The sequence below is a fragment of the Artibeus jamaicensis genome, unplaced genomic scaffold, assembly GCF_021234435.1.
Source record: "Artibeus jamaicensis isolate MK-2021 breed Jamaican fruit bat unplaced genomic scaffold, CSHL_Jam_final scaffold_847, whole genome shotgun sequence".
Classification (NCBI taxonomy): domain Eukaryota; kingdom Metazoa; phylum Chordata; class Mammalia; order Chiroptera; family Phyllostomidae; genus Artibeus; species Artibeus jamaicensis.
The window spans coordinates 539853-563751 of NW_026522057.1; the positions used below are offsets into that span (position 1 = coordinate 539853).

At 41.7% G+C, this 23899-nt stretch overlaps 1 protein-coding gene and 1 non-coding gene across 4 annotated transcripts in view; both read left to right on the forward strand.

The window, feature by feature from the left end:
- Positions 1–23899, forward strand: part of PIK3R3 (phosphoinositide-3-kinase regulatory subunit 3) — a 120918-nt gene that overhangs the window by 14191 nt on the left and 82828 nt on the right. Inside the window, exons 1-2 of one of the 3 annotated variants that reach the window (XM_037149289.2) lie at positions 21573–21796; positions 22257–22366. The exons of 1 other annotated variant lie outside the window; for it this stretch is intronic. In XM_037149289.2, the coding sequence (XP_037005184.1) occupies positions 22261–22366 (106 nt within the window). In that variant the 5' untranslated portion in view covers positions 21573–21796; positions 22257–22260. Of the gene's footprint in view, positions 1–21572; positions 22367–23899 lie in introns of those variants that run through there. One more of the 3 variants, XM_053660536.1, reaches the window with a different exon arrangement.
- LOC119052571 (small nucleolar RNA SNORA26) lies at positions 16113–16234 on the forward strand. Its single transcript, XR_005083163.2, has one exon. It is a non-coding gene; the product is annotated as a small nucleolar RNA SNORA26 (small nucleolar RNA).

Below are 23899 nucleotides of genomic sequence, written 5' to 3' on the forward strand. Positions count from 1 at the left end.
TTCAATCCCTGGTTGGTCAGGGCACATACAAAAATCAACCAATGAGTACATAAATAAGTGGAACACCATATTGATGCTTCTCTCTTTTTCTCTCTCTCTAAAATCAATCAATAAAAATAAATAAATGAAAATAGCTACTTGTTAATTATTGTTTTAAAATAAAAAACAAAATATGCACATTTTCAGAAAGTGTGTTAGCACAGCTCATAAGAACTTAGTGTAGGCATCTGTAAGTTCATATTTTAAAATTCACTTAAAAATTTTACATAAGTAAATTTATTATTTTTTGTGTATATTTCTGTGGGTTTAGACCAAGGGTTAGCAAACTAAACTGTAAAGAGCTAGATAGTAACTAGCTTAGGCTTTGTGGATATACAACCTGCCATATGTACTCAGCTTTGCCTTTGGACTACCAGTACATCCGCAGATAATAAACACATAAAAAGCATGACTTGTGGACATTGAAATTCAAATTTATATAATTTTCACAAGATGTTCTCTTGATATTTTTCCCTCAATCATTTAATTTTTTTATTGATTTATTTTAGAGAGAGAGAAAGAAAGAAACATTGATTTGTTTCACTTATTTATGTATTCATTGGTTGCTCGTTATAAGTGCCCCAACAGGAAATCAAACCCACAACCTTGACACATCAGGACGATGCTCTAACCAACTTAGTTATCTGGCCAGGACATCCCCAATCATTTAAAAATGTATAAACCATTCTTAACTTGTGGGCTGTAGAAATACAGGTAGTAGGCCGAATTTGACCCTTGAGCTGTAGTTTTCTGACCTCTGGTTTAGACCAGGGATTCTCAACCTTGGCACTACTGGCATTTGGCACCAGATAATTCTTTGCTGTGGAGCTGTCCTGGTGCATTGTAGAATATTTAGTCACATCCCTGGCCTCTATCCAATAGCTTCAAATAGCATCACCTCTCCTTTTGAGTTGTGACAAGTAAAAATGTCTCTAGATATTACTAAATGTTCCCTAGGGAGCAGAATCACCCCCCCCCCAGTTGAGAACCACTGATTTAGACGATCACTACAGTCATTGAATCACCACCACAATCAAGATATAGAACAGAGCTATTATTCCAAAAACAGTCCTTCATATTACCCCTTCATAGTCAACATCTGCTTTCACCCCATTCCCTGGCAGTCACTATTTTGTGTTTCTATAATATTATCTTTTCTAGAATAACATAAATGGAATCATACAGAATGTAGTCTTTTAAGTTTGCTTCTTTCACTTAGCGTAATGCATTTGAGATTCATTCATGTCATTGAGTGTCTCAGCAATCCATTCCTTTTTATTGCTGACTAGTATTTCACTATATGGATATACCACAGTTTATCCATTCATCTGCTAAAGATATTTGTATTGTTCACAGTTTTTTTGTGATTATGCAATGAAGCTGCTTTGAACATTTGTGTGCAGGTTTTTGTGTGAACATAAATCTTCCTTTTTCTTATGTAGTCATTACATAGGAGTGGAATTTGTGGTTCATATAGTAATTATATGTTTAATTTTATAATAAACTGCCAGATTGTTTTTCAGAGTGGCTGTACCATTTTAAATTCCCATGAGCAATGTATGAGAGTTGCATTGGCTTCACATTCTTATTATTTGGCATGTCAGAATTTTGTTTGTTTGTTAGTTTAAGCCATTCTAATAGGCATGTAGTGGTGTCTCATTGTGGTTTTCATTTGCATTTTCCTAATGACTAATGGTACTGAGCATCTTTATATGTGCTTTCTGTATACCTTCTTTGGTGAAGTGTTCATATCTTTTGCCCATTTTTAATGAGGTGGGGTTTTTTTCTTTCTTTTTTAAAAATTTTATTTATTTATTTTTTTGAGAGAGGGGAAGGGAAGGAGAAAGAGCGGGAGAGAAATATCAGTGTATGGTTGCCTCTCATGCATCCCCTGCTGGGAACTGGCTTGCAACCCAGGCATGCGCCCTGACTAGGAATAGAACTGGTGACTCTTGGTTCATAGCCTGTGCTTAATCTACTGAGCTGCACCAGCCAGGGCTCTTTTTATCTTTCTTATTTTTAAGTACATTTTATTGATTATTCTATTGCAGTTATCCCATGTGGTTTTTTTTTTAAGATTTTATTTATTTATCTCTAGAGAGGAAGGGAAGAAGAGAAGGAGAGAAACATCAAAGTATGGTTGCCCCCCATGCGTCCCCCCACTGAGAACTGGCTTGCAACCCAGGCATGTGCCCTCACTGGGAATCAAAATCGAACCATGATCCTTTGGTTCACAGGCCCATGCTCAATCCATTGAGCTACACCAGCCAGGGCTTATCCTTTTTTTTTTTTTTTTTAATCTTTATTTCTCTCTTCCCTCCAACCCTCTTCCTCCAGTATTACCTCTGTCCCCTTTAATTCATGTTCATGGGTATTGCATATAAGTTCTTTGGCTTATTCATATCCCATACTATTCTTAACATCCCCTGTCTATTTTGTACCAACCAATTGTGCTTTTTATCGCCTGGCCCTTTACCCCCATTCTCCCCCTCCCCCACCCTGCTGATACCCTCCATGTGATGTCTATGTCTATGAACCTGTTCCTGTTCTAGTTGTTTGCTTAGTTGTTTTTGTTTTTTAGGTTTAGTTGTTGATAGTTGTGTTTATTATTATTTTATCATTCATATTTCTTATCTTCTTTTTCTTAGATAAGTTCCTTTAACATTTCATATAATAAGGGCTTGGTAATGATGAACTACTTTAACTTGACCTTGTCTGGGAAGCACTTTATCTGCTTTTTCATTCTAAATGATAGCTTTGCTGGGTAGAGTAATCTTGGGTGTAGGTCCTTGCCTTTCATGACTTTGAATACTTCTTTCCAGCCCATTCCTGACTGCAAGGTTTCTTTTGAGAAACCAGCTAATAGTGATATGGGAACTCCTTTGTAGGTAACTCTCTCCTTTTCTCTTGCTGCTTTTAAGATTCTCTTCTTCATTTTAATCTTGCATAGTGCAATTATGATGTGCCTTGGTGTGTGCTTTCTTGGTTTCAACTTCTTTGGGACTCTCTGAACTTCCTGGACTTGCATGTCTATTTCTTTGTTCAGATTGGGGAAGTTCTCCTTCATTATTTTTTCAAATAAATTTTAAATTTCTTGGTCTTTCTCATCTTCTTTTGGCACCCCTTTGATTTGAATGTTGGAGCATTTAAAGTTGTCCTGAAGGTTTCTAAGCCTCTCCTTATTTTTCTGAATTCTTGTTTCTTCGTTCTGTTCTGTTTGAAACTTTATTTCTTCCTTCTGTTCCAAACTGTTGATTTGAATGCTGGTTTCCTTCCCTTCACTGTTGGTTCCCTCCATGTTTTTCTTTATTTCACTTTGTATAGCCTTCACTTCTTCCTTTATTTGGCAACCATACTCAATCATTTCTGTGACAATCCTGAATACCAGTGTTTTGACTCTCTATCTGATAGGTTGTCTATCTCATCACTTAGTTCTTTTTCTGGAGTTTAGGTCTGTTTTTTCATTTGGGCCATATTTCATTGTCTCGTGTACCTGTTATGTTGTAAGGGGCAGAGCCTTAGGTATTCCCCAGGGCAGGGTGACCCACTTCCCTGCATTGTGGCACTGCATGTAGGTGAGGGATCAGAGAGGGAACAATGCCACTTACTTGGCTCTCACCCAGCTTTCATTCACTTCCCCCACTACCCACAAGTGAATTGAGACCTTCTGGCACTGATTCCTGGGTAGGTGTGTTTGTGCATGTTCTAGGACCCTGTGGGTCCCTCTAACAGACTATCCTGTGAGACTGGGAGTTTCTCCTGCCACCACAACCACCACAGGTTTTTACAGCTAGAGGTTTTGAGGCTTTATTTCCCCACGCTGGAACCCTAGGTTATGCAGTCTGACTCGTTCCCCAGTTGTTCCTCCTGGTTTATCTGCACACAAATGTGGGACCTCCCTGATCCACCAGTCACTGTCTTGCTGCACATCCTTTCTTACCTGGTGACCTGCCTCCGCACTTCCTACCAGTCTGGATGAATATTTCTTCTTTAACACCTTGGTTGTTGGGCTTCCATACAGTTTGATTTTCTGGCAGTTCTGGTTGTTTTTGTTTTAAATTGGTAGTTGTCCATTTTTGGTTGTGGAAGGAAGCAAAGTGTATTGACTTGTACCTCTACCTTGGCCGGAAGTCCTGTTTTCTTACTACTATATTCTTCGTGTATTCTGGGTACAAGTCTTTTGTTGGATATGTGATTTGCAGCTGTTTTCTTGCAGCCCATAGCTTTCCTTTTATTCTTTTAAAGGTATCTTTCTCAGCAAAAGTTTCTAATTTTGAGGATGTCCAGTTTATCATTTTTTTCTTTTGTGGTTTGTGCTTTTATGTCAGATCTAAGAACTCTTTGCCTAGCCGAAGGTCACAGAGGTTTTCTCCTAGAAATTTTATAGTTTTATATTTGACATTTAGGTCTATAATCCATTTTGAATTAATTTTTGTAAAAGATTTATGCCTTGGTTTTTTGGGAGGAGGCACATGGACATCTACTTGTTTTAGCACCATTTATTGAAAAGATGATCCTTTCTCCATTGAACTGCATTCACACTTTTGTCAAAAATCAGTTGAGCATATATATGTGGGGCTATCTCTGGGTTCTCCATCTTGTTCCATTGATCTATATGTCTATCTTTTGCTAACACTGCACTGTTTGATCTTTCACGTTAAACAAAATTCTGAAAGGAGGGCAATGGTGTGCAGATGATGTTTTGTTGAATTATACACTTGAAACCTGTATGGTTTTATGAACAATGTCTCCCCAGTAAATTTAATTTAAAAAATTCTTAAAGTCAAATCCTTTTGGAACACGTTTGTGTCTGTCTAATCAGTGTTCTAGCATGCTTAACACATTTAAGATTGTGAAATTTTTAAAACCCAAAACTTATATTTTGGTAAAATTTTGGGTCAAAGTTGGAGGGTGGCAGAGTTGGTGATTCAGGCAGTATAAGGGTCCTACAAGAACATTGAAATGGTTGTGGCTTGGGGCAAATCCTATAGCTTCTCTAAGTCACAGTTAAAAAGAACAAAGGAATTAAACTGAGTGCATTTAATAAACATTTGTGGAACAATGTTTTAGGTATTGGTTATACAGAAATATAAACCGTATGTCTGGCTTTATAGAATTTACTTTCTAGTTGGAGATACAGTCAATAAACAAAGAAGTAAGTAAAATTATTTCAGATTGTGATAAGTGCTAGTAATAAACTAAAAATAGGGTACTGGAATAAAGGTTGTTGAGTGGAGGGGGCTACTTTGGCTAGTATTGTCTGGGAAGGCCACTCTGAGGAAACGACATTTGAGCTGAGACCTGAATGAAGAGAAGGAGGTAGTTATAGTAGATCTGGGCTAAAGAACATTGTAGATAAAGGGATAGCAGGCATAAAGGCCCTGAGGACTATCTGATCCTGACAGTTGAAGGGCCAAAGCTGATTTGAATGAAGGTTGGTGTATGGGGTGGGGAGGGGTAGGAAGATGAACTCAGAGATAGGGGACCTTTACAATTAAGCTTCTACTATGCTTCCTCCTCATCTGCCCCTCTGTTCTCCTCACACTGTACTTTCTAGGGATTCTGAACTTCTCTGTTCTCTAAACAAGCTGTTCTTTTTTTCATTTTGCATAATCTATTCCTTCAAGCCAGAATGTGTGGCTGTAAATATTCTTCCCTTCTTTTGAGTAGGAGAATTTTCCTAAGTTTTACCAAGTCATGTGGATAGAGCCACCTACCTTACCCCTACCCCAGACTATCAGCCTACCTCTGGACTGTTGCATGACAGAATAAAATTCTCTCTTGTTTGATACTCTATATGTTGGGTTATAGCGGCTTAGCCTCTTAGAGACTTCTCACTTTTTCTCATCTGCCTAGTGAACTCTTACCTAAACCTGCAAGACCAAGAATTAATTAGTGCTTTTCCCATCCCCTCCAAGGAAAGTTCATTGGTTCTTCCTTCAGGGCTACATAGTGCTTTGCATGTACAGCTATTATTATAGTATTCCACTCAGTCAATGAGCATTGACTAGGAGCCTAATAGATTATAAGTCATGTACTGTGGTAAATAAGGAATTTGTGGTTGAGAGAGAAAAACAGACATGTAATAAAATAATTGAGAAGTGAACTGGAGGGGAGCACAGATATCCCTCATTCTTCCTTCCTCCTCAGTTCTCACATTCAATTTTAACAAGCCGTCCAGGAATGAATAAGGCTGTAAAACCCTGATCATGGGAAACTAACACAATGGGAAAGGGAGAAAGGAGAGGTAGGTAGCACTGGGACAACAATCATGAGTCACACCAGTCTCAAAGGGGCAGATTTCAGCCCCACCAGCAGAGGTGGGAACAGCTAGCACAGAATGCATTGTCCCTCCTGGAGGCAGGAATGCGTTGCTGCCTATGGTCACTATTGGAGATGCAGTAAGCTCCTGGGAGGCATCTGCCACAGAAGCTGAAAAAGTACCATGGCAAGATGACAAACTTTGAAGAGCTTATTCTTGAGGATTCAAGAGGCCCTATAGAGACTCTCAGACATAGGCGAGAGACATTGAGTTGATGTTCATTCCTATAAGTAGAAAATTGTGTGTTTGTGATAGACTGACTTGGGTATAAAAAGGTTATAAAATAATATAATCCCTTTTGGTACAGGCAAATGAGGCTGAAGACATGTGGGTTTATTTTGGGGGGTTCCTTCTTGGAATTTTATGAATCTCACTGAAGTTTAAATCTGTACCATGGACTCATCACTATCACTAGAATTAAAGTCAATCAAAATGTTTAAGACAGTGACCAAGATAACATTAGAAATTTTTCACATGGAGGTAGATGGAGACTTCTAGAAGCCTTTATGGATTGCATGATTCAAAAGAAAACCTGAAATTGAAGAGGCTACGTGAACTTCTATTAGGTCCCTGAGCATATAAAGAGGGCCCATTAAAGTCTTCAGGAGGGGAGAGAACACAGACTTACTCAAGTTTTCTTTTTTTTTTAACTTTAAAATTTATTTATTGATTTGAGAGAGAGATAGGGAGAGGCAGAGAGAGAGAGAGAGAGAGAAACATTGCTTTGTGCCCTGACTGAGGATCAGACCCACGACCTATTGGTATGATGCTCTAAACAACTGAGCTAGCTGGCCAGGGCTCAAGTTTTTTAAAGATGTGAACTAGTCTGCAGTCCTAGGGATATAGCTGGGGACAGAGTTTCGGTGTTGGATATGGTTAGAAGTTCTGCTATATTAAAATAGCCCCAACTTCTACCAGAGTCATTGGCCTAGCTATAGGGTATAGGTGAAAGAAAAGGTCATTCAATTAGAGGTTAATGAGGACCCCAAAGTTGAGGACATTTGAGGGGAAGGCTACCCCTAGCATGAAAAAGTATGTTCTTGGTTGGATGCTTTAATGAGGTACTCAGAGTGGTGGGTGCCAGATAAGAAGTGACAGCAGAATCTCCATGTCTGACAAAGAGTTTTCAAGGATACCAAGGCCTCAGTGTCAGCTGGTTGAGTGTTGAATGGTCTAAGTTAGCAGTTAGGAGGGTTTATAGTCATAAGCTGTTAAGATTTTTTTCTCTGCTATTTTCTTCTTTGCAGAGTGTGAGAAAAGGTGCCTTCTTTTGAATTGGGTCTGGGGACACTCTTAGAGAAGGTAGAGGAAACAGAAGCCAAAGGTTCAAACGGTGTGAATCAGGTCTCCATGTAATAAGCAAGGACTAAGGCTGTATACTAGGGTAAGGTTTTGGGAAAAATTCCAATTGCCAGACTAACAATAGTCTTTTAGATTCCTCTAATTGTTGAAACTAACATGGGAAAAGGAGGAGAGGCGGCAGCTCAAGTCATGAAGTAAAGGAAACTCAACTGTGGTGATTGTAGATATCCAGACTCACTACTATACATGAGTACTTCACAGAGCAGATGCAAGCCTAATGATGGCCCCTTTATGCAAGAAGGTTGGAGGGTAGATCCTCTGTGTCCTTTAAAGGCAGAACATTGAAGGAATTTGAGGGTGAGGGGGCTCCTGGCCAAGAAAAAAAAATTCCAGCTACCACATTCCTAAGGTTGAAAAGCATCAGAGAAAGAAGGAGTGGGGATGGGCCTACAGTTTGAGCTGTCTTTAACCTTCACAAGAGAACACTCCTGCCAGGCAAATAACCCATCTTTGTCTTATGGGGGGAAAAATCCTAGAAAGAGGGGCAGCCAAGATAAGCACCAAGTCCTGAGCACCGTTTGAAGGTGAATTCACAAATAGCAAGCACCAAGTCACCACCAACCTCCATGACAAAAAATAGAATGGATCAGATGTGGTTTTAGTACTGATTATGAGGCTTGAGTTTCCTACAGGACTTTTGGAGATGGGGGGATAGGTGAAAAATCTGTGGTTATGTGTTGGATCCTGGCTGTGTTCAGGAGACATAGATACATCGGAGAGGACTCAGCCTAGATCCTTTAAAGTATTTATAGGAGGCATGCAGATGAGCATAACCCAGATGAGCATCTGGATGTTCTAGCCTCATCCAGGTGTCGAAGCCACAGAAAAGCCAAAGCAAGAAAAATACAAAAATTCCCATCCTCTCTGCTTCCACTTTGGGTCCTCCATCTTAAAGCTTTATTTCTGAGGACTCCCCAATTTCAAAACGTGGAAAGAGGGTATTATGGGAGGACCAAATCAGGTATAGTTTTTCTCTCTTAAAATGAAGAATGACTGGACTTAGGGTAAACAGCATAAGCTTGAACTTGGAAAACCAGACCCTTTTGAAATTGGGCAGGAAGTCTAGTTTGAGATGGTTAATTTCTTAGACCACCTGAAAGGCCTATTGACTGACTGCATCATCTCTGAATTCCATATTCCATAGATTCCCTTTTGTGATAGGGAACAAAAAAAAATCAAGTAGGATCTGAGTTCATGTGGATTTCCTGGCTTTGAATAGACAGTCCAAAATAGTCCAGCACATTGTGTTCCTTATACAGGATGGCTTAGCTGCTTCCCATGGAGTCAGTTGCTTCCAGCACTGGATGTCAGCAGGTATTATAAAATCCCTATGTCTGTAAAGGACAACAGGATGGATTTTATCCATATTGTGTAGGTCTACCCGTATGAAGGAATGGGAGTTTCAGGAACCCTTGTTACTTATTGTTCAGAGGTTACTGGAGAAAGTGACTGGTCATTTGGATTTATCTGGAAGTGTTTGCTTTTTATTTATATATAAGCATATCTAAATTCTCCAGAATCTTGGAAAAATTGAACAATAGCCCTTCAAGAGTAGTGAACATGTTTTTTTCTGCCCACATTTTCTTTGAGAAACTGCCTTTTCCCAATTCTCAATCTACGTAGTTTGGATACAGTTCACCCTACACTCTACTTCTAAGGGTGCCCCGTGAGCCTAGGCCTGTCACAATGTTCTATCCAACTAGATTCAGTGACTGGTTCAGGGGTGAGCCTGTGACTCTAGCTAGGCCGATGCAACTCAACCCCTCAAATTTTTCTGCAACTATATAGAGAAACTTGCACTTTGCTAGATGGAATTAGTAAGCGGGTGGAATGTAGGCCTGGAGCTCTTGGAGGCTATTCTTGTCACCACCTGGGGAAATATCAGAGGGAAGGAGAACTGGAAACTGGTTCCTGCTAACACTGAGCACGTCTCTACTTAGCAGTGTGTCAAGTGAGACTATCCCTTTATTTGCCTTAAGCTAGTTTTCTATGAGAGATGTTACAACTTGAGTGATTTTCTTGACCTCAGTAAAAGGTGACAACATGTAATAGCACACAGCGGTAAGCACAGGTCACAGGGAGGTCTCCATTATTAACAGCTAGTCCCACCCCATAAATTATAGAAAACTAGGAACATTAACAATGTTTATGAAAAATTCATCCAGGATTGCACAAGTCTTTTGTGTTCTAACTTGGCGTTATCAGGACAGACCTAGAGCATCAATTCAGAAGTCAGCTGAAAATCCAGGAAGAAGTCAATTTCCTCACTTCTTGATCTTTTTTGGGCGTTCAAGGCCTGGGTAACCTCAGTGAGCTGCTTAGTTTAGGCTTGTCCTAGCAATTGCTCACTTACACTGATGTCAGTTTTGAGGGTATCAGAGTAGGTACTATATTAGAAAAATGAAGAAGAAAGTCTACGGTTTTCCTTATCTCAGGTCTAACTGATAGTGAGGTGCAACACTATTTAAAAAATAGAATTCCTGGATCAAAAGTGGGAAATCACAAGTAAGTTCCGAGAGAGATGTGTCATATGCTAGACTGCTCATCACTTGCCCTGTGTTTCCCAATCCTAGGTTGGTTGCTTCTGGTAGCTGGCTACTATAGGTCTGTGAGCGTGCTGATGGTTTCTCTGTACAAGCTATACTCACAGGTCAGCGAGAGTCAGGCTCTGAGGTAGGTGTAGCAGGAAGCATTGGATATCATGTTCATGGTAGCTTTTGACTGTGTGGTCCAGAGGATTCTTATGACCCTAATTGTGAAGGTAGAGTTGGAGAGAGGAGTGATGGGCAGGACCCAAGCAAAGTGTATATGTGCGTGGGTTGTCCCCAAAGAAAATACTCAAAGCTCCCCAAAGAAGAGGACTAGAGCATGCATCAGGGGACATAGCTTCAAGACCTGATTAATGGGATTATACAGAACATTTGACACTTTTGGCTGCCTAGCGTCTGAACACCCTTCCCACTTTGGAGGACTCCCAGATCAGATGGGAAGCAGGGCCCATAAACTCTAATATGATGTTGAGTCAGGTGCTAGGAGATGTAAGAGTGAAATAAAATGCTTTTTTTAAGGATTTGGGCTGACCATTAAGCTCAAAATAGCTAATTAGAGGATATATCTATATCTATATCTATATCTATATCTATATCTATATCTATATCTATATCTTTTAAGAGTGGGAAAGGAAAAATCACAATGTTTAACCAAAATAATTTACCACTGAAGAGGGAACCCATGAAAAAAGCTGCCTTCCTGCTTCTGGCTCACTTGGTAGGCATTAGGGTTCATGAGGAAGTCCTTTCCCAGGAACTAGTACAGGCAGACCCCTTAAGGAACAGAGAGAGAACATTGGACAGTGGTAAAAGCAGCAGTCTTAGTTAAGATTCTTGGGTTACAAGTAACAGAATTTAGTTGGAACCTGTTAAATGAACAGTGAATTCATGTGAGCAGCTCCTATTAGACTGGGAAAGAGCAGCCCAGGACAGGGCCTAAAGGGCTCTGAGCCCACCTCTCCTCATAGGATGAAAAATAAGTAGAGCCAAGGAAACTTATTCACTCAGATCCCTTGCTTCTCTGTTCCAGACCATGCTCTTGGAATTCTTTGCCCAAATGACCCCAAACTTGTTTTAAGGATCTGCATCAGGCCTTTTCCCTGGATTTGTTCTCCTAAGGACAGATAGAATCGTCTATCTCAGTACCTTTGCCCAAAAGGGTGGTTGAGGGACAGCTGTTTGGCAGGGGATGGATGGAAGAAGCTTAGACATGTGTACAAGGACCCCCTTCCAGTGCAGGGTGAGGCCAGGAGTGGGAAGAAATGAGGGGGCAGCCCTCCCCTCGCCACCATGTTCTGTTGGAACTCAGGATCCATGAATTCTAAACTTGAACCTAGTCTTCCAAGGGAATTCTAAACTTGAACCTAATCTTCCAAGGTTTGCATGAAGGTATATTTGGTAAGATAGAAGGATTGGATATATTTTATTTAATGGTTTGTTAGTTTGATTTATTAACTTTTAAGTATTTTGACATATAGTATATGAGCTTCCATTTTTATTCTTGCTCTGGGTCCTGCAAATGTTAGGGTTGGACCTGACCTTAGAACAGGGACAAAGCTGGGTAGGAAGTTAGAGAGACAAGAAATTAACTACTGCTTGTGTCCTTTCCTTTCCCATTCCTGCTCCTTTCAGAGCATTCCCTTCATTTTTCTTTGACTTTCTGAACACTGGCTTCATTTTCATCTCAGCTCTCATGGTGGACAATAGCCACAGCCAGCTCCAGAGATTTCATGCTGCAGGTCCAAACCCCTGGAGACGCCAGTTCTTGTTTGGGGTCGTATTTTCAAATATTTGTGAAAGAAATTTTGTTAAGACCTGTGTCCCATCACCTGTGGCTGGGGGGAGGTCGTGTACCTACTGAGAAGAGAACTGTCATGGTGAACCGGATGGAGGTATTAGAAGGTGTCCACTGCCATGGAACAATTGACCAACCAGTCTGAGCCATCAATCCACTCATGCTCCCAGGTCTTAATTCACAAACAGTGCTCTTGGGCTTGGTTGATCCATCCAGTGAGGTCCTGGAAGTGGGCAAATCACCAGGAGAAAAAGAGGAAACTACTACCTTTATTGGGAAAGATTTTCAACTAGAAAGGTTGTATCCTCATTTTGCAGTAAGCCATTGTTTAAGGTGGGAATGTGCTGATTACCTGATTGCTCATCAAGTGTGGCCTTACCCACCTGCTCAACAAATGTACACAAGGATCTCCATTTTTTTTGCCTACACTGTTTCAACAATGTTCTGTTTGATTTCAAATGTCTTCAGAGTTTGCCCCTTCACAATTCGCTCTGTGATCTGTGATGATTCTCAAATTCGAGTCTGATCCTGCCACTCCTCTGCTTAAAACTCTTGAATCTATCTCATTGCTGTTAGCATGAAGTACACATTTCTTATCTTGGCTTACAAGGCTCTTCATATTCACTCTGGAGCTTCATCCCTGACCAACCTGCAGAATTTTCAGTGCCTCTAACACATGCTCTCCTCTGGGCCTTTGCACATGCTATTTTCCCTTTCACCCTATATTTCCATCTGGCCCTGTATTTTAACTAGAACAGGAACTAGGTTAGAGATGATGATTTTGAGGTCTTAGAGGGGCATCCTGTAGGCATTTGGATAGACAGGAGATGAGCTAGGACTGGTGCTTTAGGAGACTGAAGGTCAGAATGGGTGATTAGCTTTCAACTGGAAGAAAGACAGGCTTCCTCAGAGAGGAAGGCAAGGAAGTAAGGATGGGTACAAATTCATAAGCTCTGGAGGGGATGTAAGGAGAGGAGTGTTGTAAGGTGAGGTCATAGTTACTGATTTCAAGATGGAAGGTAGTCCTTTGAAATGAGTGGTGAGGTTTGTCAGAGGAAGCAGATCCAGGATAAGCAAAAGGAATTCCAGTTATGACCAGAGATCAGTGTGGTTGGTAAATGAGGTTTTTATTTACCTAAGCCCAACTGCCTGAGTGTAAGGACAGAAGGAGGATGCTGGTTTGGTCTGGGGTTTGACTTTGGCAGGGTGACTTTTTTGGAAGGACAGGAGGGAGACACAGTTGAAGGTATTGGGAGAAAAATGATTCAAAAGATCCACCTTGGTGTTCGGCCTGTGGTTCCTAGTACTGGAGCTAGTTTATGATAGTGTCATCAGTTTGAGCACCATGTTTAGTTTAAAGGGACTTATAGTCACTTCTTGGGGAGGATGGTCCTTTATTTTGATATATTCTCTCTATATTTTGACATTAAAATACTTTTTAAAAATTAAATTATGGTGGCTATATTAGTTTTCTAGGGCTGCCATAACAAATCACCATAAACTGGCTGGCTTAAAACAACAGAAATTTATTCTCTCTCAGTTTGGGGGGCTAAAAGTCTGAAATCAAAATGTTGGTAGGATTGGTTCTTTCTGGAGGCTTTGGGGGAGAATTTGTTCCATGCTTCTCTGCTAGCTTTTGGTGGTTGTAGGTACATCACTCCAATCTCTGCCTCTGTCTTCACATCGCCTTCCCCTCTGTGTCTGCCTCAGATCTCCTCTGCCTTTCTCTATAAAGACACCTGTCATCCGATCTAGGGCCTACCCTAAATGCAGGATGATCTCATCTCAAAATTTTTATATCTGGAAAGAATTTTTTTTCCAAATAAGTTCCCATTCAGAACTTCTGAGGGGTTAGGACTTGGACATTGCACATAACTTTTGGGGAGGGGTGCTGTTCAGCTCACCACAGTGATATTAATGGTAATCATTTTTTCCTCAATATACATGCTTGACCAAAAAAAAAATGTGGGGGAAGGTCAGAGAGAGTCATCTATTAGAGTTGAAGTTTCAGAGAGGGAGCAGTTCATGGGTATATATTATCTGATTCTTATTTGCAGGGTCCTGGGAGAACTTCGGAGACACACCAACCAACAAGGCCCTATTTCAGGATAGGGTGCTGGGCTACATTCTTCCATTGTCCTAAAAAAGAAGACAAAGGACAAATTTGAGTCGTGGTTAGGAACCATAGTCATAAATCAATGCTGCAAGAACAGAATTAGGGAGGAGTGTGAGGTTAAGAGTCTGCAGTCAGGGAGGTCAGGAAGAGGCCAAGAAACAGAGTAGAGCTGTTGGAGGAAAGATGGAGAGGGTAAATAAAGGGTGCTAACTTGCTGCCCTGGTCTTATGGCCTGGAGGACAGTCAGCCAGTTTAAAAACACAGAGGGCAGCTAAACTGTGATTGCTTGTTCACATGAGTCTCCCTTACTAGATGGTTCGCTCATCAAAGACGGAAGTCGTGTGTTTTTTAAAAAAAAGATTTTATTTATTTATTTATTTATTAGAGAGGGAGGACGGGAGGGAGAAAGAGAGGGGGAAAAACATAGATGGGTAAGAGAAACATCATTCTCTTGTTTCTCACACACCCCCAGCTGGCAACCTGGCCCACAAACCAGGCATGTGCACTGACTGGACATTGAACTGGCAAACTTTCAGTGTGCTTAGTCCACTGAACCACACCAGCCAGGGCAGAAATAGTGTCTTAATGAGCATTTAGCACAAGATCTAGCCTGTGGACAGGGTTCACTGAATATAAGTGAAAGAGCTTGTAATCTTGGACTGCTCTTCCCTCCTATCTTTAACACTTATATAATCTACTTTAAACACAACTATTATATTTTGCATTTTATGTATGTGATGATCAATTTGAATTTTTAATTATATGAAAATATATTGCTTTTGAACAAATATTTCCAGCACCTTACATGCCTTCACTTAGCCCTAATATTACATAATTTAGAAATTCACACACTGGTACTGAGAGGGGAGAAATAATCTGGGGAGTAATAGTGATCTTCACTACTTCCTTTGCAAGAAAGCCTAAGATGAACAGAATTGAATTAAAAGAATGTAACTGTGGGTATATATTTTTCAATCAAAATTCTTGTAGTTAAAGACATAAATGACCAGGTCTTTTACATCCCATACTTGTACTTTTCTTACTCACTTGGTGCTCTTTGAGCCCTGGAGCTTTCAACATTTTCCCAGATTGCAAGGATGATGCCCCTCCAGAGAGGCGTCTGGGGATGTTGCAAGAAGCCTTTTGGTTTAATACATAGGTTTTATAAAATGGTTCTAAAGGAGGCCCTGACCAGGTAGCTTGGTTGGTTGGAGCATCATCCTGATACACCAAGATTGCAGGTTCAATTCCTGGTCAGGGCACATACAAGAATCAACCAAATGAATGCATATATAAGTAGAATAACAAATTGATGCTTCTCTCTCTCACACACTCAAATTAATAAATAAAAATTTTAAAAAATGTTTGCAGAGGAAGCTTATGATTTTGCTGTTCACAGAAGTGGAGAACAATGCTACTAGCTTAAAAATATTTTTTTATTTTTTAAACAAAAATTTTCCAGTATGGGAACTGGACTGATTTTACCCTCTAACAGTGAAACACGTAAGACAGTTTTTAGATTTGAGAGCTGTGGAATTAACAGTTAAGGTGATTATTGTACCTTCCAGAAAGGAGGCATGGACTACAAATTGTTCCAAGCTATTGAAATAATGACCACAGGAAGTGAGCATACTTTAAAACTCTATATGGTGTTACATTTCAGAAATGAGCTGGGATGGTAAATGAAACCAGCTTCTTTTCTTGCTGTTGGTTTTCCTGAATTTCCTACAAGTTGCTTGGAATTTTGCAAACAATTCACAGCTGATAAAATAAAAGGGCAGTGAAACTGAGTGTCTGTGGTAAAGCCTCTAGAGGCGGCCAGCAGGAGAGAGAAGGGTCACTGTCTGCCCCTCACAGTTTCTGTAACCAAAAAATAAATGTATAATTAAAAAATTTTCTGCCCTTTCCTGTGACCTTTTTTCCCCTCCTGTGCCCTTTTAAGGTTGACGCAGTACCTTAGGAGGCTAACACGGAAGGGTAAAGTAAGTCTCCATAAAACCCAGAGATGAGATGGTAAAAATCCTCTTTGGATTCTGTCTGGAGTCACAGCTGAAAATTTTTTTTTCTTTTTGTCCTTATAAACAAATGGGAGTCACCTGAGGACCTACAGAAAATATTATTAGGATAACCTGAACTCAGACTGCCCTGGAACCTTCTTGGACAGTTGTTCCTTCTTACAAATTTTGTTTTTTCACTCAAAGAACATTCACACACTCCCTCCCCACATGTGTCAGACCCGATGCTGGGCACTGCTGATTCAGGGACACAGCCATCCACCCATGAGGAACTCCAAGAACAGTGGGGAAGAGAGAGACCCAGAAACAGACACCTTGACATGGTGTGTCAAGGCTTGTGCAGAGGCCAAAATGGGGCTGCATGAACACAGCTGGGGAGATCAGCTGCACACAGGTGGGAATTTGCCACTTTATAGCGGAGTGTGTTGTGTGGAAGAGAAATTTTCTACTGTTCTGAGAACTGTAGTACTTCAGTACAGCTAGTCTTAGGAGAGACAGGAAGAATTGTGTAAAGAAGAGACTGGAGAGATAGACAGGGGCTAGATCATCAAAGCCTTGAAAGCCAGGCTGAGACTTAAAACTTATCTTAAAGGCAAAAGAAATTACTGTGGGGTTTGTACAAGGGAGTGGCATTTTTAGATTTCTTTATATTTAGAGCCACCACTCTGTGTAGAGTATGGACTGAAAGAGGCAAGGCAGGGAGATGGTGAGAAGGCTGTTGTAGTCCAACTAAAGATGAACTCTTTGGTGACTTGAACTTTGGGTCAGCTTTCAGTGAAACTTTTTCAAGCTTGGAGCTAATCATATGGACTGGGGAAACTGGGAAGAGGCCACATGTTTAAAGCAGGTGCATACAAGTTTGGGGCAGCCGAAGTGTTTATTTCTTCTAGGTAGCCTTTACTCACCTGCAGGTGGGCAGAGATCAGCACTTTGTCAAGTTCTTTATTATGGCACTTATCACATGCTTGGGATTATTTATTCCTTTGTTGGCCTCTTCTGAGAGCTCTGGTCTCAGTGTTAGGCGCTCTGTCTTATTCATTTTTGTATCTTCAATGTTAGGAAACATTCATAAACATTTGCTAAATGAATGAAGAGGAAAGGAAAACTGCGGTGTAGTGGGAAAGGCAATGAACTTGTCTGGAACTGAGGCTCTAATTCTGGCTTTGCTACTAAGTGGCTGCATGACTTTGAACAAGTCTCCTCACTGCTCTGGGTCTCAATGTCCTCATCTGTAAAATGAGAATAAAAATACAACCCTCCTTCTCAGGGTGATGGAGATTAAATGAGGTAACAGAGCTCACCAGCTGCCTGCCCTGTTTGTGCCCTGCCCTTGTGAAACAACCTGGACTATTGTTCCTTTCATTTGGATCTCATTTTCTCTCTCTCCTGGTGAGAGCCAAGCTGAAAGCTACTGCCCCAGTGGAGGGGAAGTTTTGCAGCAGTGGTATTACATACCAGCTAGGTGGCCCCTGTGTTACTGGAAGGGCAGACACTAAAAAGAGGGGGACATGTTAGGCTAGAGAGCCTTAAGTCTAAAGGAGACCCCTTAAGTCTAAAAAAGAACTCAAAGTGGAGAAAGTGAGGCAGAGATCTACAACATGCGCTGATGGGTCAGAGGAAGCCCTTAAACCATGTCCCTAAGCCCAGGAATTTAGCAGCATCTGAAGGAATGCCACTTCTGTGAAGACCACTCATTTATCTAATGTCATAATTTTTCAGTGACTTGGGCTGATAGGATGAACCCTATCATGGTTTTGCAAGTTCTAAGAAATACATACAGGTGAGGTTAAAAAAAACTGCAATGCCAAGTAAAAGGGGTGCCATTCTGGAAAAATGGAAAAAAGTTATGATTTTAGACACTGCTATCTGAAGAGATAACAATTTCCAGGTGCGATGTCTTTCTAGAAGATCCACTAGTATTGTTCTTTTTACATTCATTTTCATCAAAACTTGATATAGCCCCACCTTGCAAGGCATGTGGCTAGGGAGGTCCTGAAATCCACAATGGATAATTGAGGTTTTCTTAAAATCTCATTTATTGAGTTTATTTAGTTGCATGGATTTGGCCTTAACACAGGAAAAGTGGTCAAGGAAAGAGGATAAGAGAGGAAAAAAGAGGGATTGAGACCAGTGATCCTTCCCCAAAAGGTAAGTCAGTCTTGGGGTTAAAGAGAGTGACCTTAACAAATACTAAAACTATGTTTTCATTTTGCAAGGCTTTTAAAAAATATTGTGTGCTCAGATGGCACCTTTAATCACAAATAACTTTTGGCAGAGGTCCAGGCTGATTCTGCAGGCACAGAAAGCTCTGAGATCATACCCTATATTCAGTGCATAGAAAAAATATTTCATCCATTTCTGAAACAAAGGGGGAGAAATGGATCACGTTTGAACAGTTTCATAGCAAGACCATACCAGGGTGAAAAGTGAAGGACAACCCTATCCATGTGGAGCTATAGCAACTATTAATTCTAAAAACTTAAGTGGCATTTTTTTCATTCTCAGAGAGTTTTACAATAAGCTAAGAAGCTTGCATAAATCTGAAGGCAATCTCCTATTTCACAGGTATATAAATGAAAGCAGACAGACTTTGTGATTTTCCAAAGTCTACTTTAAATTAAAAAAAAAAAAAAAAGAAAGGAGGGAGGCAAAAGGGAAAAAGAAAACAACTCCCAAAGTAGCAGTTTGTGACCCAGGCAGGAGTTTGAGCTCTTAGAGCTGAATTTAATCCACACCCAGGCCAAATATAATTCTCCAGGATGGAAATGGTCCAGGACACCAGAGCTAACATTCTTTACCTTTGCCAAAGAGCCTGAGGCGGTTTGGTGACAAACAGTTAGAACTTCACTTCTATTTCTCAACTGAAAAAAAGTAAGGCCAGCATCATATGACAGGCACTTCCCACCATGGCAGGGCACAGGTTCAAGTCCATTAGAAGGAAGTGTGCTTCCCCTTGATTCACCATTGCCTCTTGCATCACTGTTATTCTTTGGAGTTTTCCTATTCAAAGGTTTATTTGTTGGACAGTTGGGTCAACACAATTTTAGGTGGCAAGGTTGAATCAGTTTTATTCTGTGTGCCAGCCTTGAGTGCAAGATTATAGACTGTACTGCTTCTTTACTCCATCTCCCAAAACCTAAGTTGTGGGAAAGGCCTGGCGATTGCTCTGTGTATTAGAAATTGAAACCCCACCACTAAATGATCAAAAGTGGTCCAGGCAAAAGCTGCCGTGGAAATCTGAAAGCCATTATCTTTTCCACACTTCCTCTCTTCACCTTCATTTTGTTTGGGAATGAACAGGGACACACATGAACAAAAATAAACCAACTTGCCCTTGACTGATTGTTCTGCTTTTTGAGTTATCAAATGTGAGTACTTCTGGCTCCCAGATACAGTGAAGTAAAGAGACTACTGGGAAGCCAGCCATAGATTAGAGTTGATTTTCCAACATCATCTACCTAGAGGAATGGTTCATGCCCTGTCCCAAAGTTGATCTGGCTTCTAAATCACATTTGGATTTTAGAAATGTAAGAAGTAAGCCTATGAGAATCCTAATGTGTTTTCTTAGGTCAAAACTGTTGTTACATTCTAGTGGCTCTTTTTAACGCATGACTATATACGGAGCCCATACACATTTTGAGCATCTGCTCCTAGGAACTATGTCAACTCAGAACACCTTTAAGGAAGGTAGAACCACTTCAGGAGATAGAGGTGAAATGTAGCAAGTCTTCCATGGGCATGAATCAATAGAGCAGAGCCACTCAAGGAAGGCGGTTTTGCTAGAGCTTAAGTTAGGTTGTCAACCCAAACACAATGGGCTTTGTTGCTCCGGTGTAAAGAGGAAATGGAACAGTTTTTGGCCTCCCCAGATTGCATTGTAGGGTCTGCAGAATGGCAATTCCAGGCACAATCTTCATAAACACACACACACACACACACACACACACACACACACACACACACTTGCTTTTGACCATTGTGTTCCCCAGCAAGTTAATCAGCTGTTTTTAAAATGCATGGAAATGTTCAGCATTTTCATACTGAAGCCTATAACAGTTTTAAGCTTGGAGGTGGGGATTGGGTATATGTGGAATAGGGTCTGTTAGGGAAACAGAATAGAGCCCTTTTGGTTAAGGATACTAGCACCTGTGATTTACCTCAGAAATCACACGCGCACTGTAACTGCAAGGCATTTTTTTCTGGCTTACACACTCCAGCTGAGGGGCCTGCTGTGGCATCCCTCTATTTCAAGTGGGGGAGTTATCTCTGGGTTCAAAAGTCCCTGGGTGGGACGCGCAGAGGAACTGAGAAATGAAATACTTCCTTAAGAAATGTCTAATTGTTGGGAGGGGGGACTGGGCTCAGGTGGCTGCGGGGGAAGGTTGAAGGGGGCTATGGGCACATCCTCGCACTGAGCGGTAACAGTCCGGCAAGTAGGTATGGGGACCTTTGCTTTATTTGACAACTTCGCATGGGGGCTGGGGAAGGCTGTCCCAGCGCAGTGAAGAGGTCTGTGGGGAGGGGCTCTGCCCCGGGACCCCTAAGGACCAGAAGAGCGCGCATCCCGCCAAGTGACAGCAGGCACTCCTCTCCGCCGCTCCTCTGCCCCCCGCCCAGTCTCCGGGCAGAGGTATCTAGCGGCAGCCGGTCCTCCCCCTCTCCTCACTCGTCCGGATGGACCGAGTCTCAGCGGGAGCCCCGCCTGTCTCCAGGCAGCCTGAGCCCCCGAGCGCTCACTCAGCCTGTCAGTAACCGCCGTTTGCGCTTTCTTTCTTTCTTTTTTTTTCCCTTCTCTTCTTTTCTTTCCCCGTTCTGCCTTTGTCCGGCTTGGTAACTGAGCTCTGACCAATCGCCGCCTTACCGGCCGGCGTCGGATGCCTCCTGATTGGCCCGCTTGGGGCGCGCCGTCGTCTCCCGCTCCTTCTCCAGAGCAAGGCAGACAAAAGACGCAGGCTCCGAGCTCGGGCAACCGGGATCAGCCAATCACTACCCACTTTATCCTCTCTTCCTCCACGCTCCTCCCCCTCCCTCCCTCCTGTCCCAGCTCGCGTGCTCCGGGCTTCAACTCTTGGCTAGCAGCCAGCGCCCGGACTGTACCGTTCCAATCGAGGCTGGGGGAAGAGACTGTGGGTAACGAAGGAGCTGAGGCCTAGAGAGCAGTGGGGAGGGTTGAAAGCTGAGTGAGAGGACAGTGTTATGACCATTTAGTCAGGAACCTGACAGAATTTTCCGTTCATCAAGGCGGAATGGAGTGGAAGGGGCAGAGGTAATTCCTGTTGTCCCCCCTGCCCTGCGCAGTTGGAAGGTGCCTCAGCGGGGGAGCTTGGAGGCGGAGGAGGGTGTTCCCCTCTGCGCTGTTAAAATGAAACTAGTGGCTGGAGTCAGAGTAGAGCGTGAGGGGAACCGGCATTGGCGGGCGTGCGTACAACCCGGCGGGATCGCCCTGCCGAGTACAGCTAACTGGACTCTCCGACGGGCCCCAATCTCGAGGCTGCATCAGCTGGGGTTCCGAACCCGACCAGACGGAGCCCTAGTCCCGGCACCTGAGAGGAGAGAGGATAGCTCTGCAGACCAGTGGGACCCCGAAACTTGAACCCAGTACCAAACCTTCCCCCCCACCCTTTTATGCCTTCCTTTGTCACTTCCCTACCTTGCTCCCAGCGCTTCCCTTTTTATTTACCGAAGGACGCAAAAGTGCCTTCTGCGGACAGATTTGGAGGCTGTGGGAGCTCTTCTCTTTGAAGAGCGAATGTGTAGAAGGGATTTTTTTTGGGGGGAAGCTGCTTTTAACACCTTTGCCCTCCCTCGGAGCGTCTTTTTACCTCCCGGAGGAGCAAAGCCCGTTGATTGAAAGTTCGGGGGCATTTTGTCTGGTGCTGTAGCGAAGAGAGGTAGAGGGATAGAGGATCTCCTCTTCGTCCCGGTAGTTGCTTGGACTTGTACCGGTTGTTGGAAACCCTGAAGTACATTTCCGTGTGGGACTTATACAAATATGTACTTTTAAATATCATAAAAATATATGCTTTTTATATATTTCTTGACAACCTGCCCCTGACAGCGCGATGTACAATACGGTGTGGAGTATGGACCGCGATGACGCAGACTGGAGGGAGGTGATGATGCCCTATTCGACAGAACTGATATTTTATATTGAAATGGATCCTCCAGGTACTTGGGAGAAAAAAGAATTTTGTGATGGGTCTGATTTGTGCTTAACAAGACCTTGGTGATGTTTTCAGGGCAGAATTATTCCAGGGTGCGCTAGCTTTGGGATGTGGGGGCAGATTTGCAATTAGAGCTGCAGTGAAACTGCTGCTGGTTTGCACATTTAAAGTTTGCATTTAGGACCCTGATCCTATTGTCCTACGAGGGTGGGGGTGGGGGTCAGAGTGGGGGTGGGAGGAGAGAACCGTAGGTTTTTCTTTTCTTTCTTTTTTTCTTTTACTTTCCTTTTTTTTTTTTTAAATTACTTTTTTGCCTTTGCATTTCGTTCAGGTTTTGTCGTCTCCCCCTTCCCACGCCCCTTTTCTCTTTCAATTAAAGATTCTTCTACTTGCAAAAGATGCTTTATATCCAGTTTTGAAGTCAGTCTTTCCCTTTGGGAGAATTCTTTAAAGCTTGTCATTTCCTGCATTTGTCTCATTTGGTTCCGTTGTTTTACCTTCGTTAACTTCCGAAACTGGCTTGCCGGTGTGATTATTCATTTTAAGAACAGCCCCCCCCCCAGCCCCCCGCCCCTTTTCTCTTACGGAAACCAAATGCCGGTTAGTGATTTTCAGGGACTGGGCGTTTTTATTCAGTTGTGGCCTTACTCTGAGGATTTTTTTTTCTCCGAATATATTCGCTCAGAGAGACCTACGTGCAATATTTTATTACTCTTTAATTTGTGGTGATTGAACTTAATGCGATAGGGTTTAATGTAACTTTAATTCTTACATTAAAAAAAGGAGGAACCTTGCTTGTGTGAATATATGTGATGTGTACATATATGTGATAGGTTCAAATATATGTGATGTAAAGCATACATATATTGTATTTCTACTTTAGAGCTTTGTCTGAGACCCTTACAGACATTTTGTGTATCTCGTAGGAAAGGAAAAGGAAGGAAAAATGGGAAAGTTGGGTAAATTTTTTTTCTCTAAAGTCTATCCCATTTTATAATTATTAGCTGTCAGATTTTCAAATCCTGTTTGCAATTATGGACAGTGCTTTATGTAATGATTTTGAATAAGTAGAGGGCCTTTGTGACTTTTTTTTGTTGAACATGAATTCGTTGTGTCTTTTAAAACTGTGTTAATAGCTAAACCTACAAAATTGTGTGTCATTGGGGAACCTCAATTATTATAAGCTTGTGTGTCTTTGGAAACGTTTGAAAAGATTTGAGACCATGCAAATGTAATGAAGTATAACTGCCTTGTAGAATGTGTGCAGAAATTATTTCCTGTGTCCTTGTGAACAGTGAATTATCCTTTGTTTTTTTTCAATTAGTCATAGATTGTTAAATGATGCTATATTAAAAACATACTAATGTTAAATCAGCCTTTTTCACTCTTATGATCACTTGGAATTTTTTCCTTTTCCCTTCATGTTGGAGTCTTCATTGTTTGCTTTTATAATTATGACTGCAATCCAGACACAGCTTTTCAGTGTTTTGTGAAGTTTGTAAGATTTGCCACTCATCTATTGTGTGTATTTCCCCTT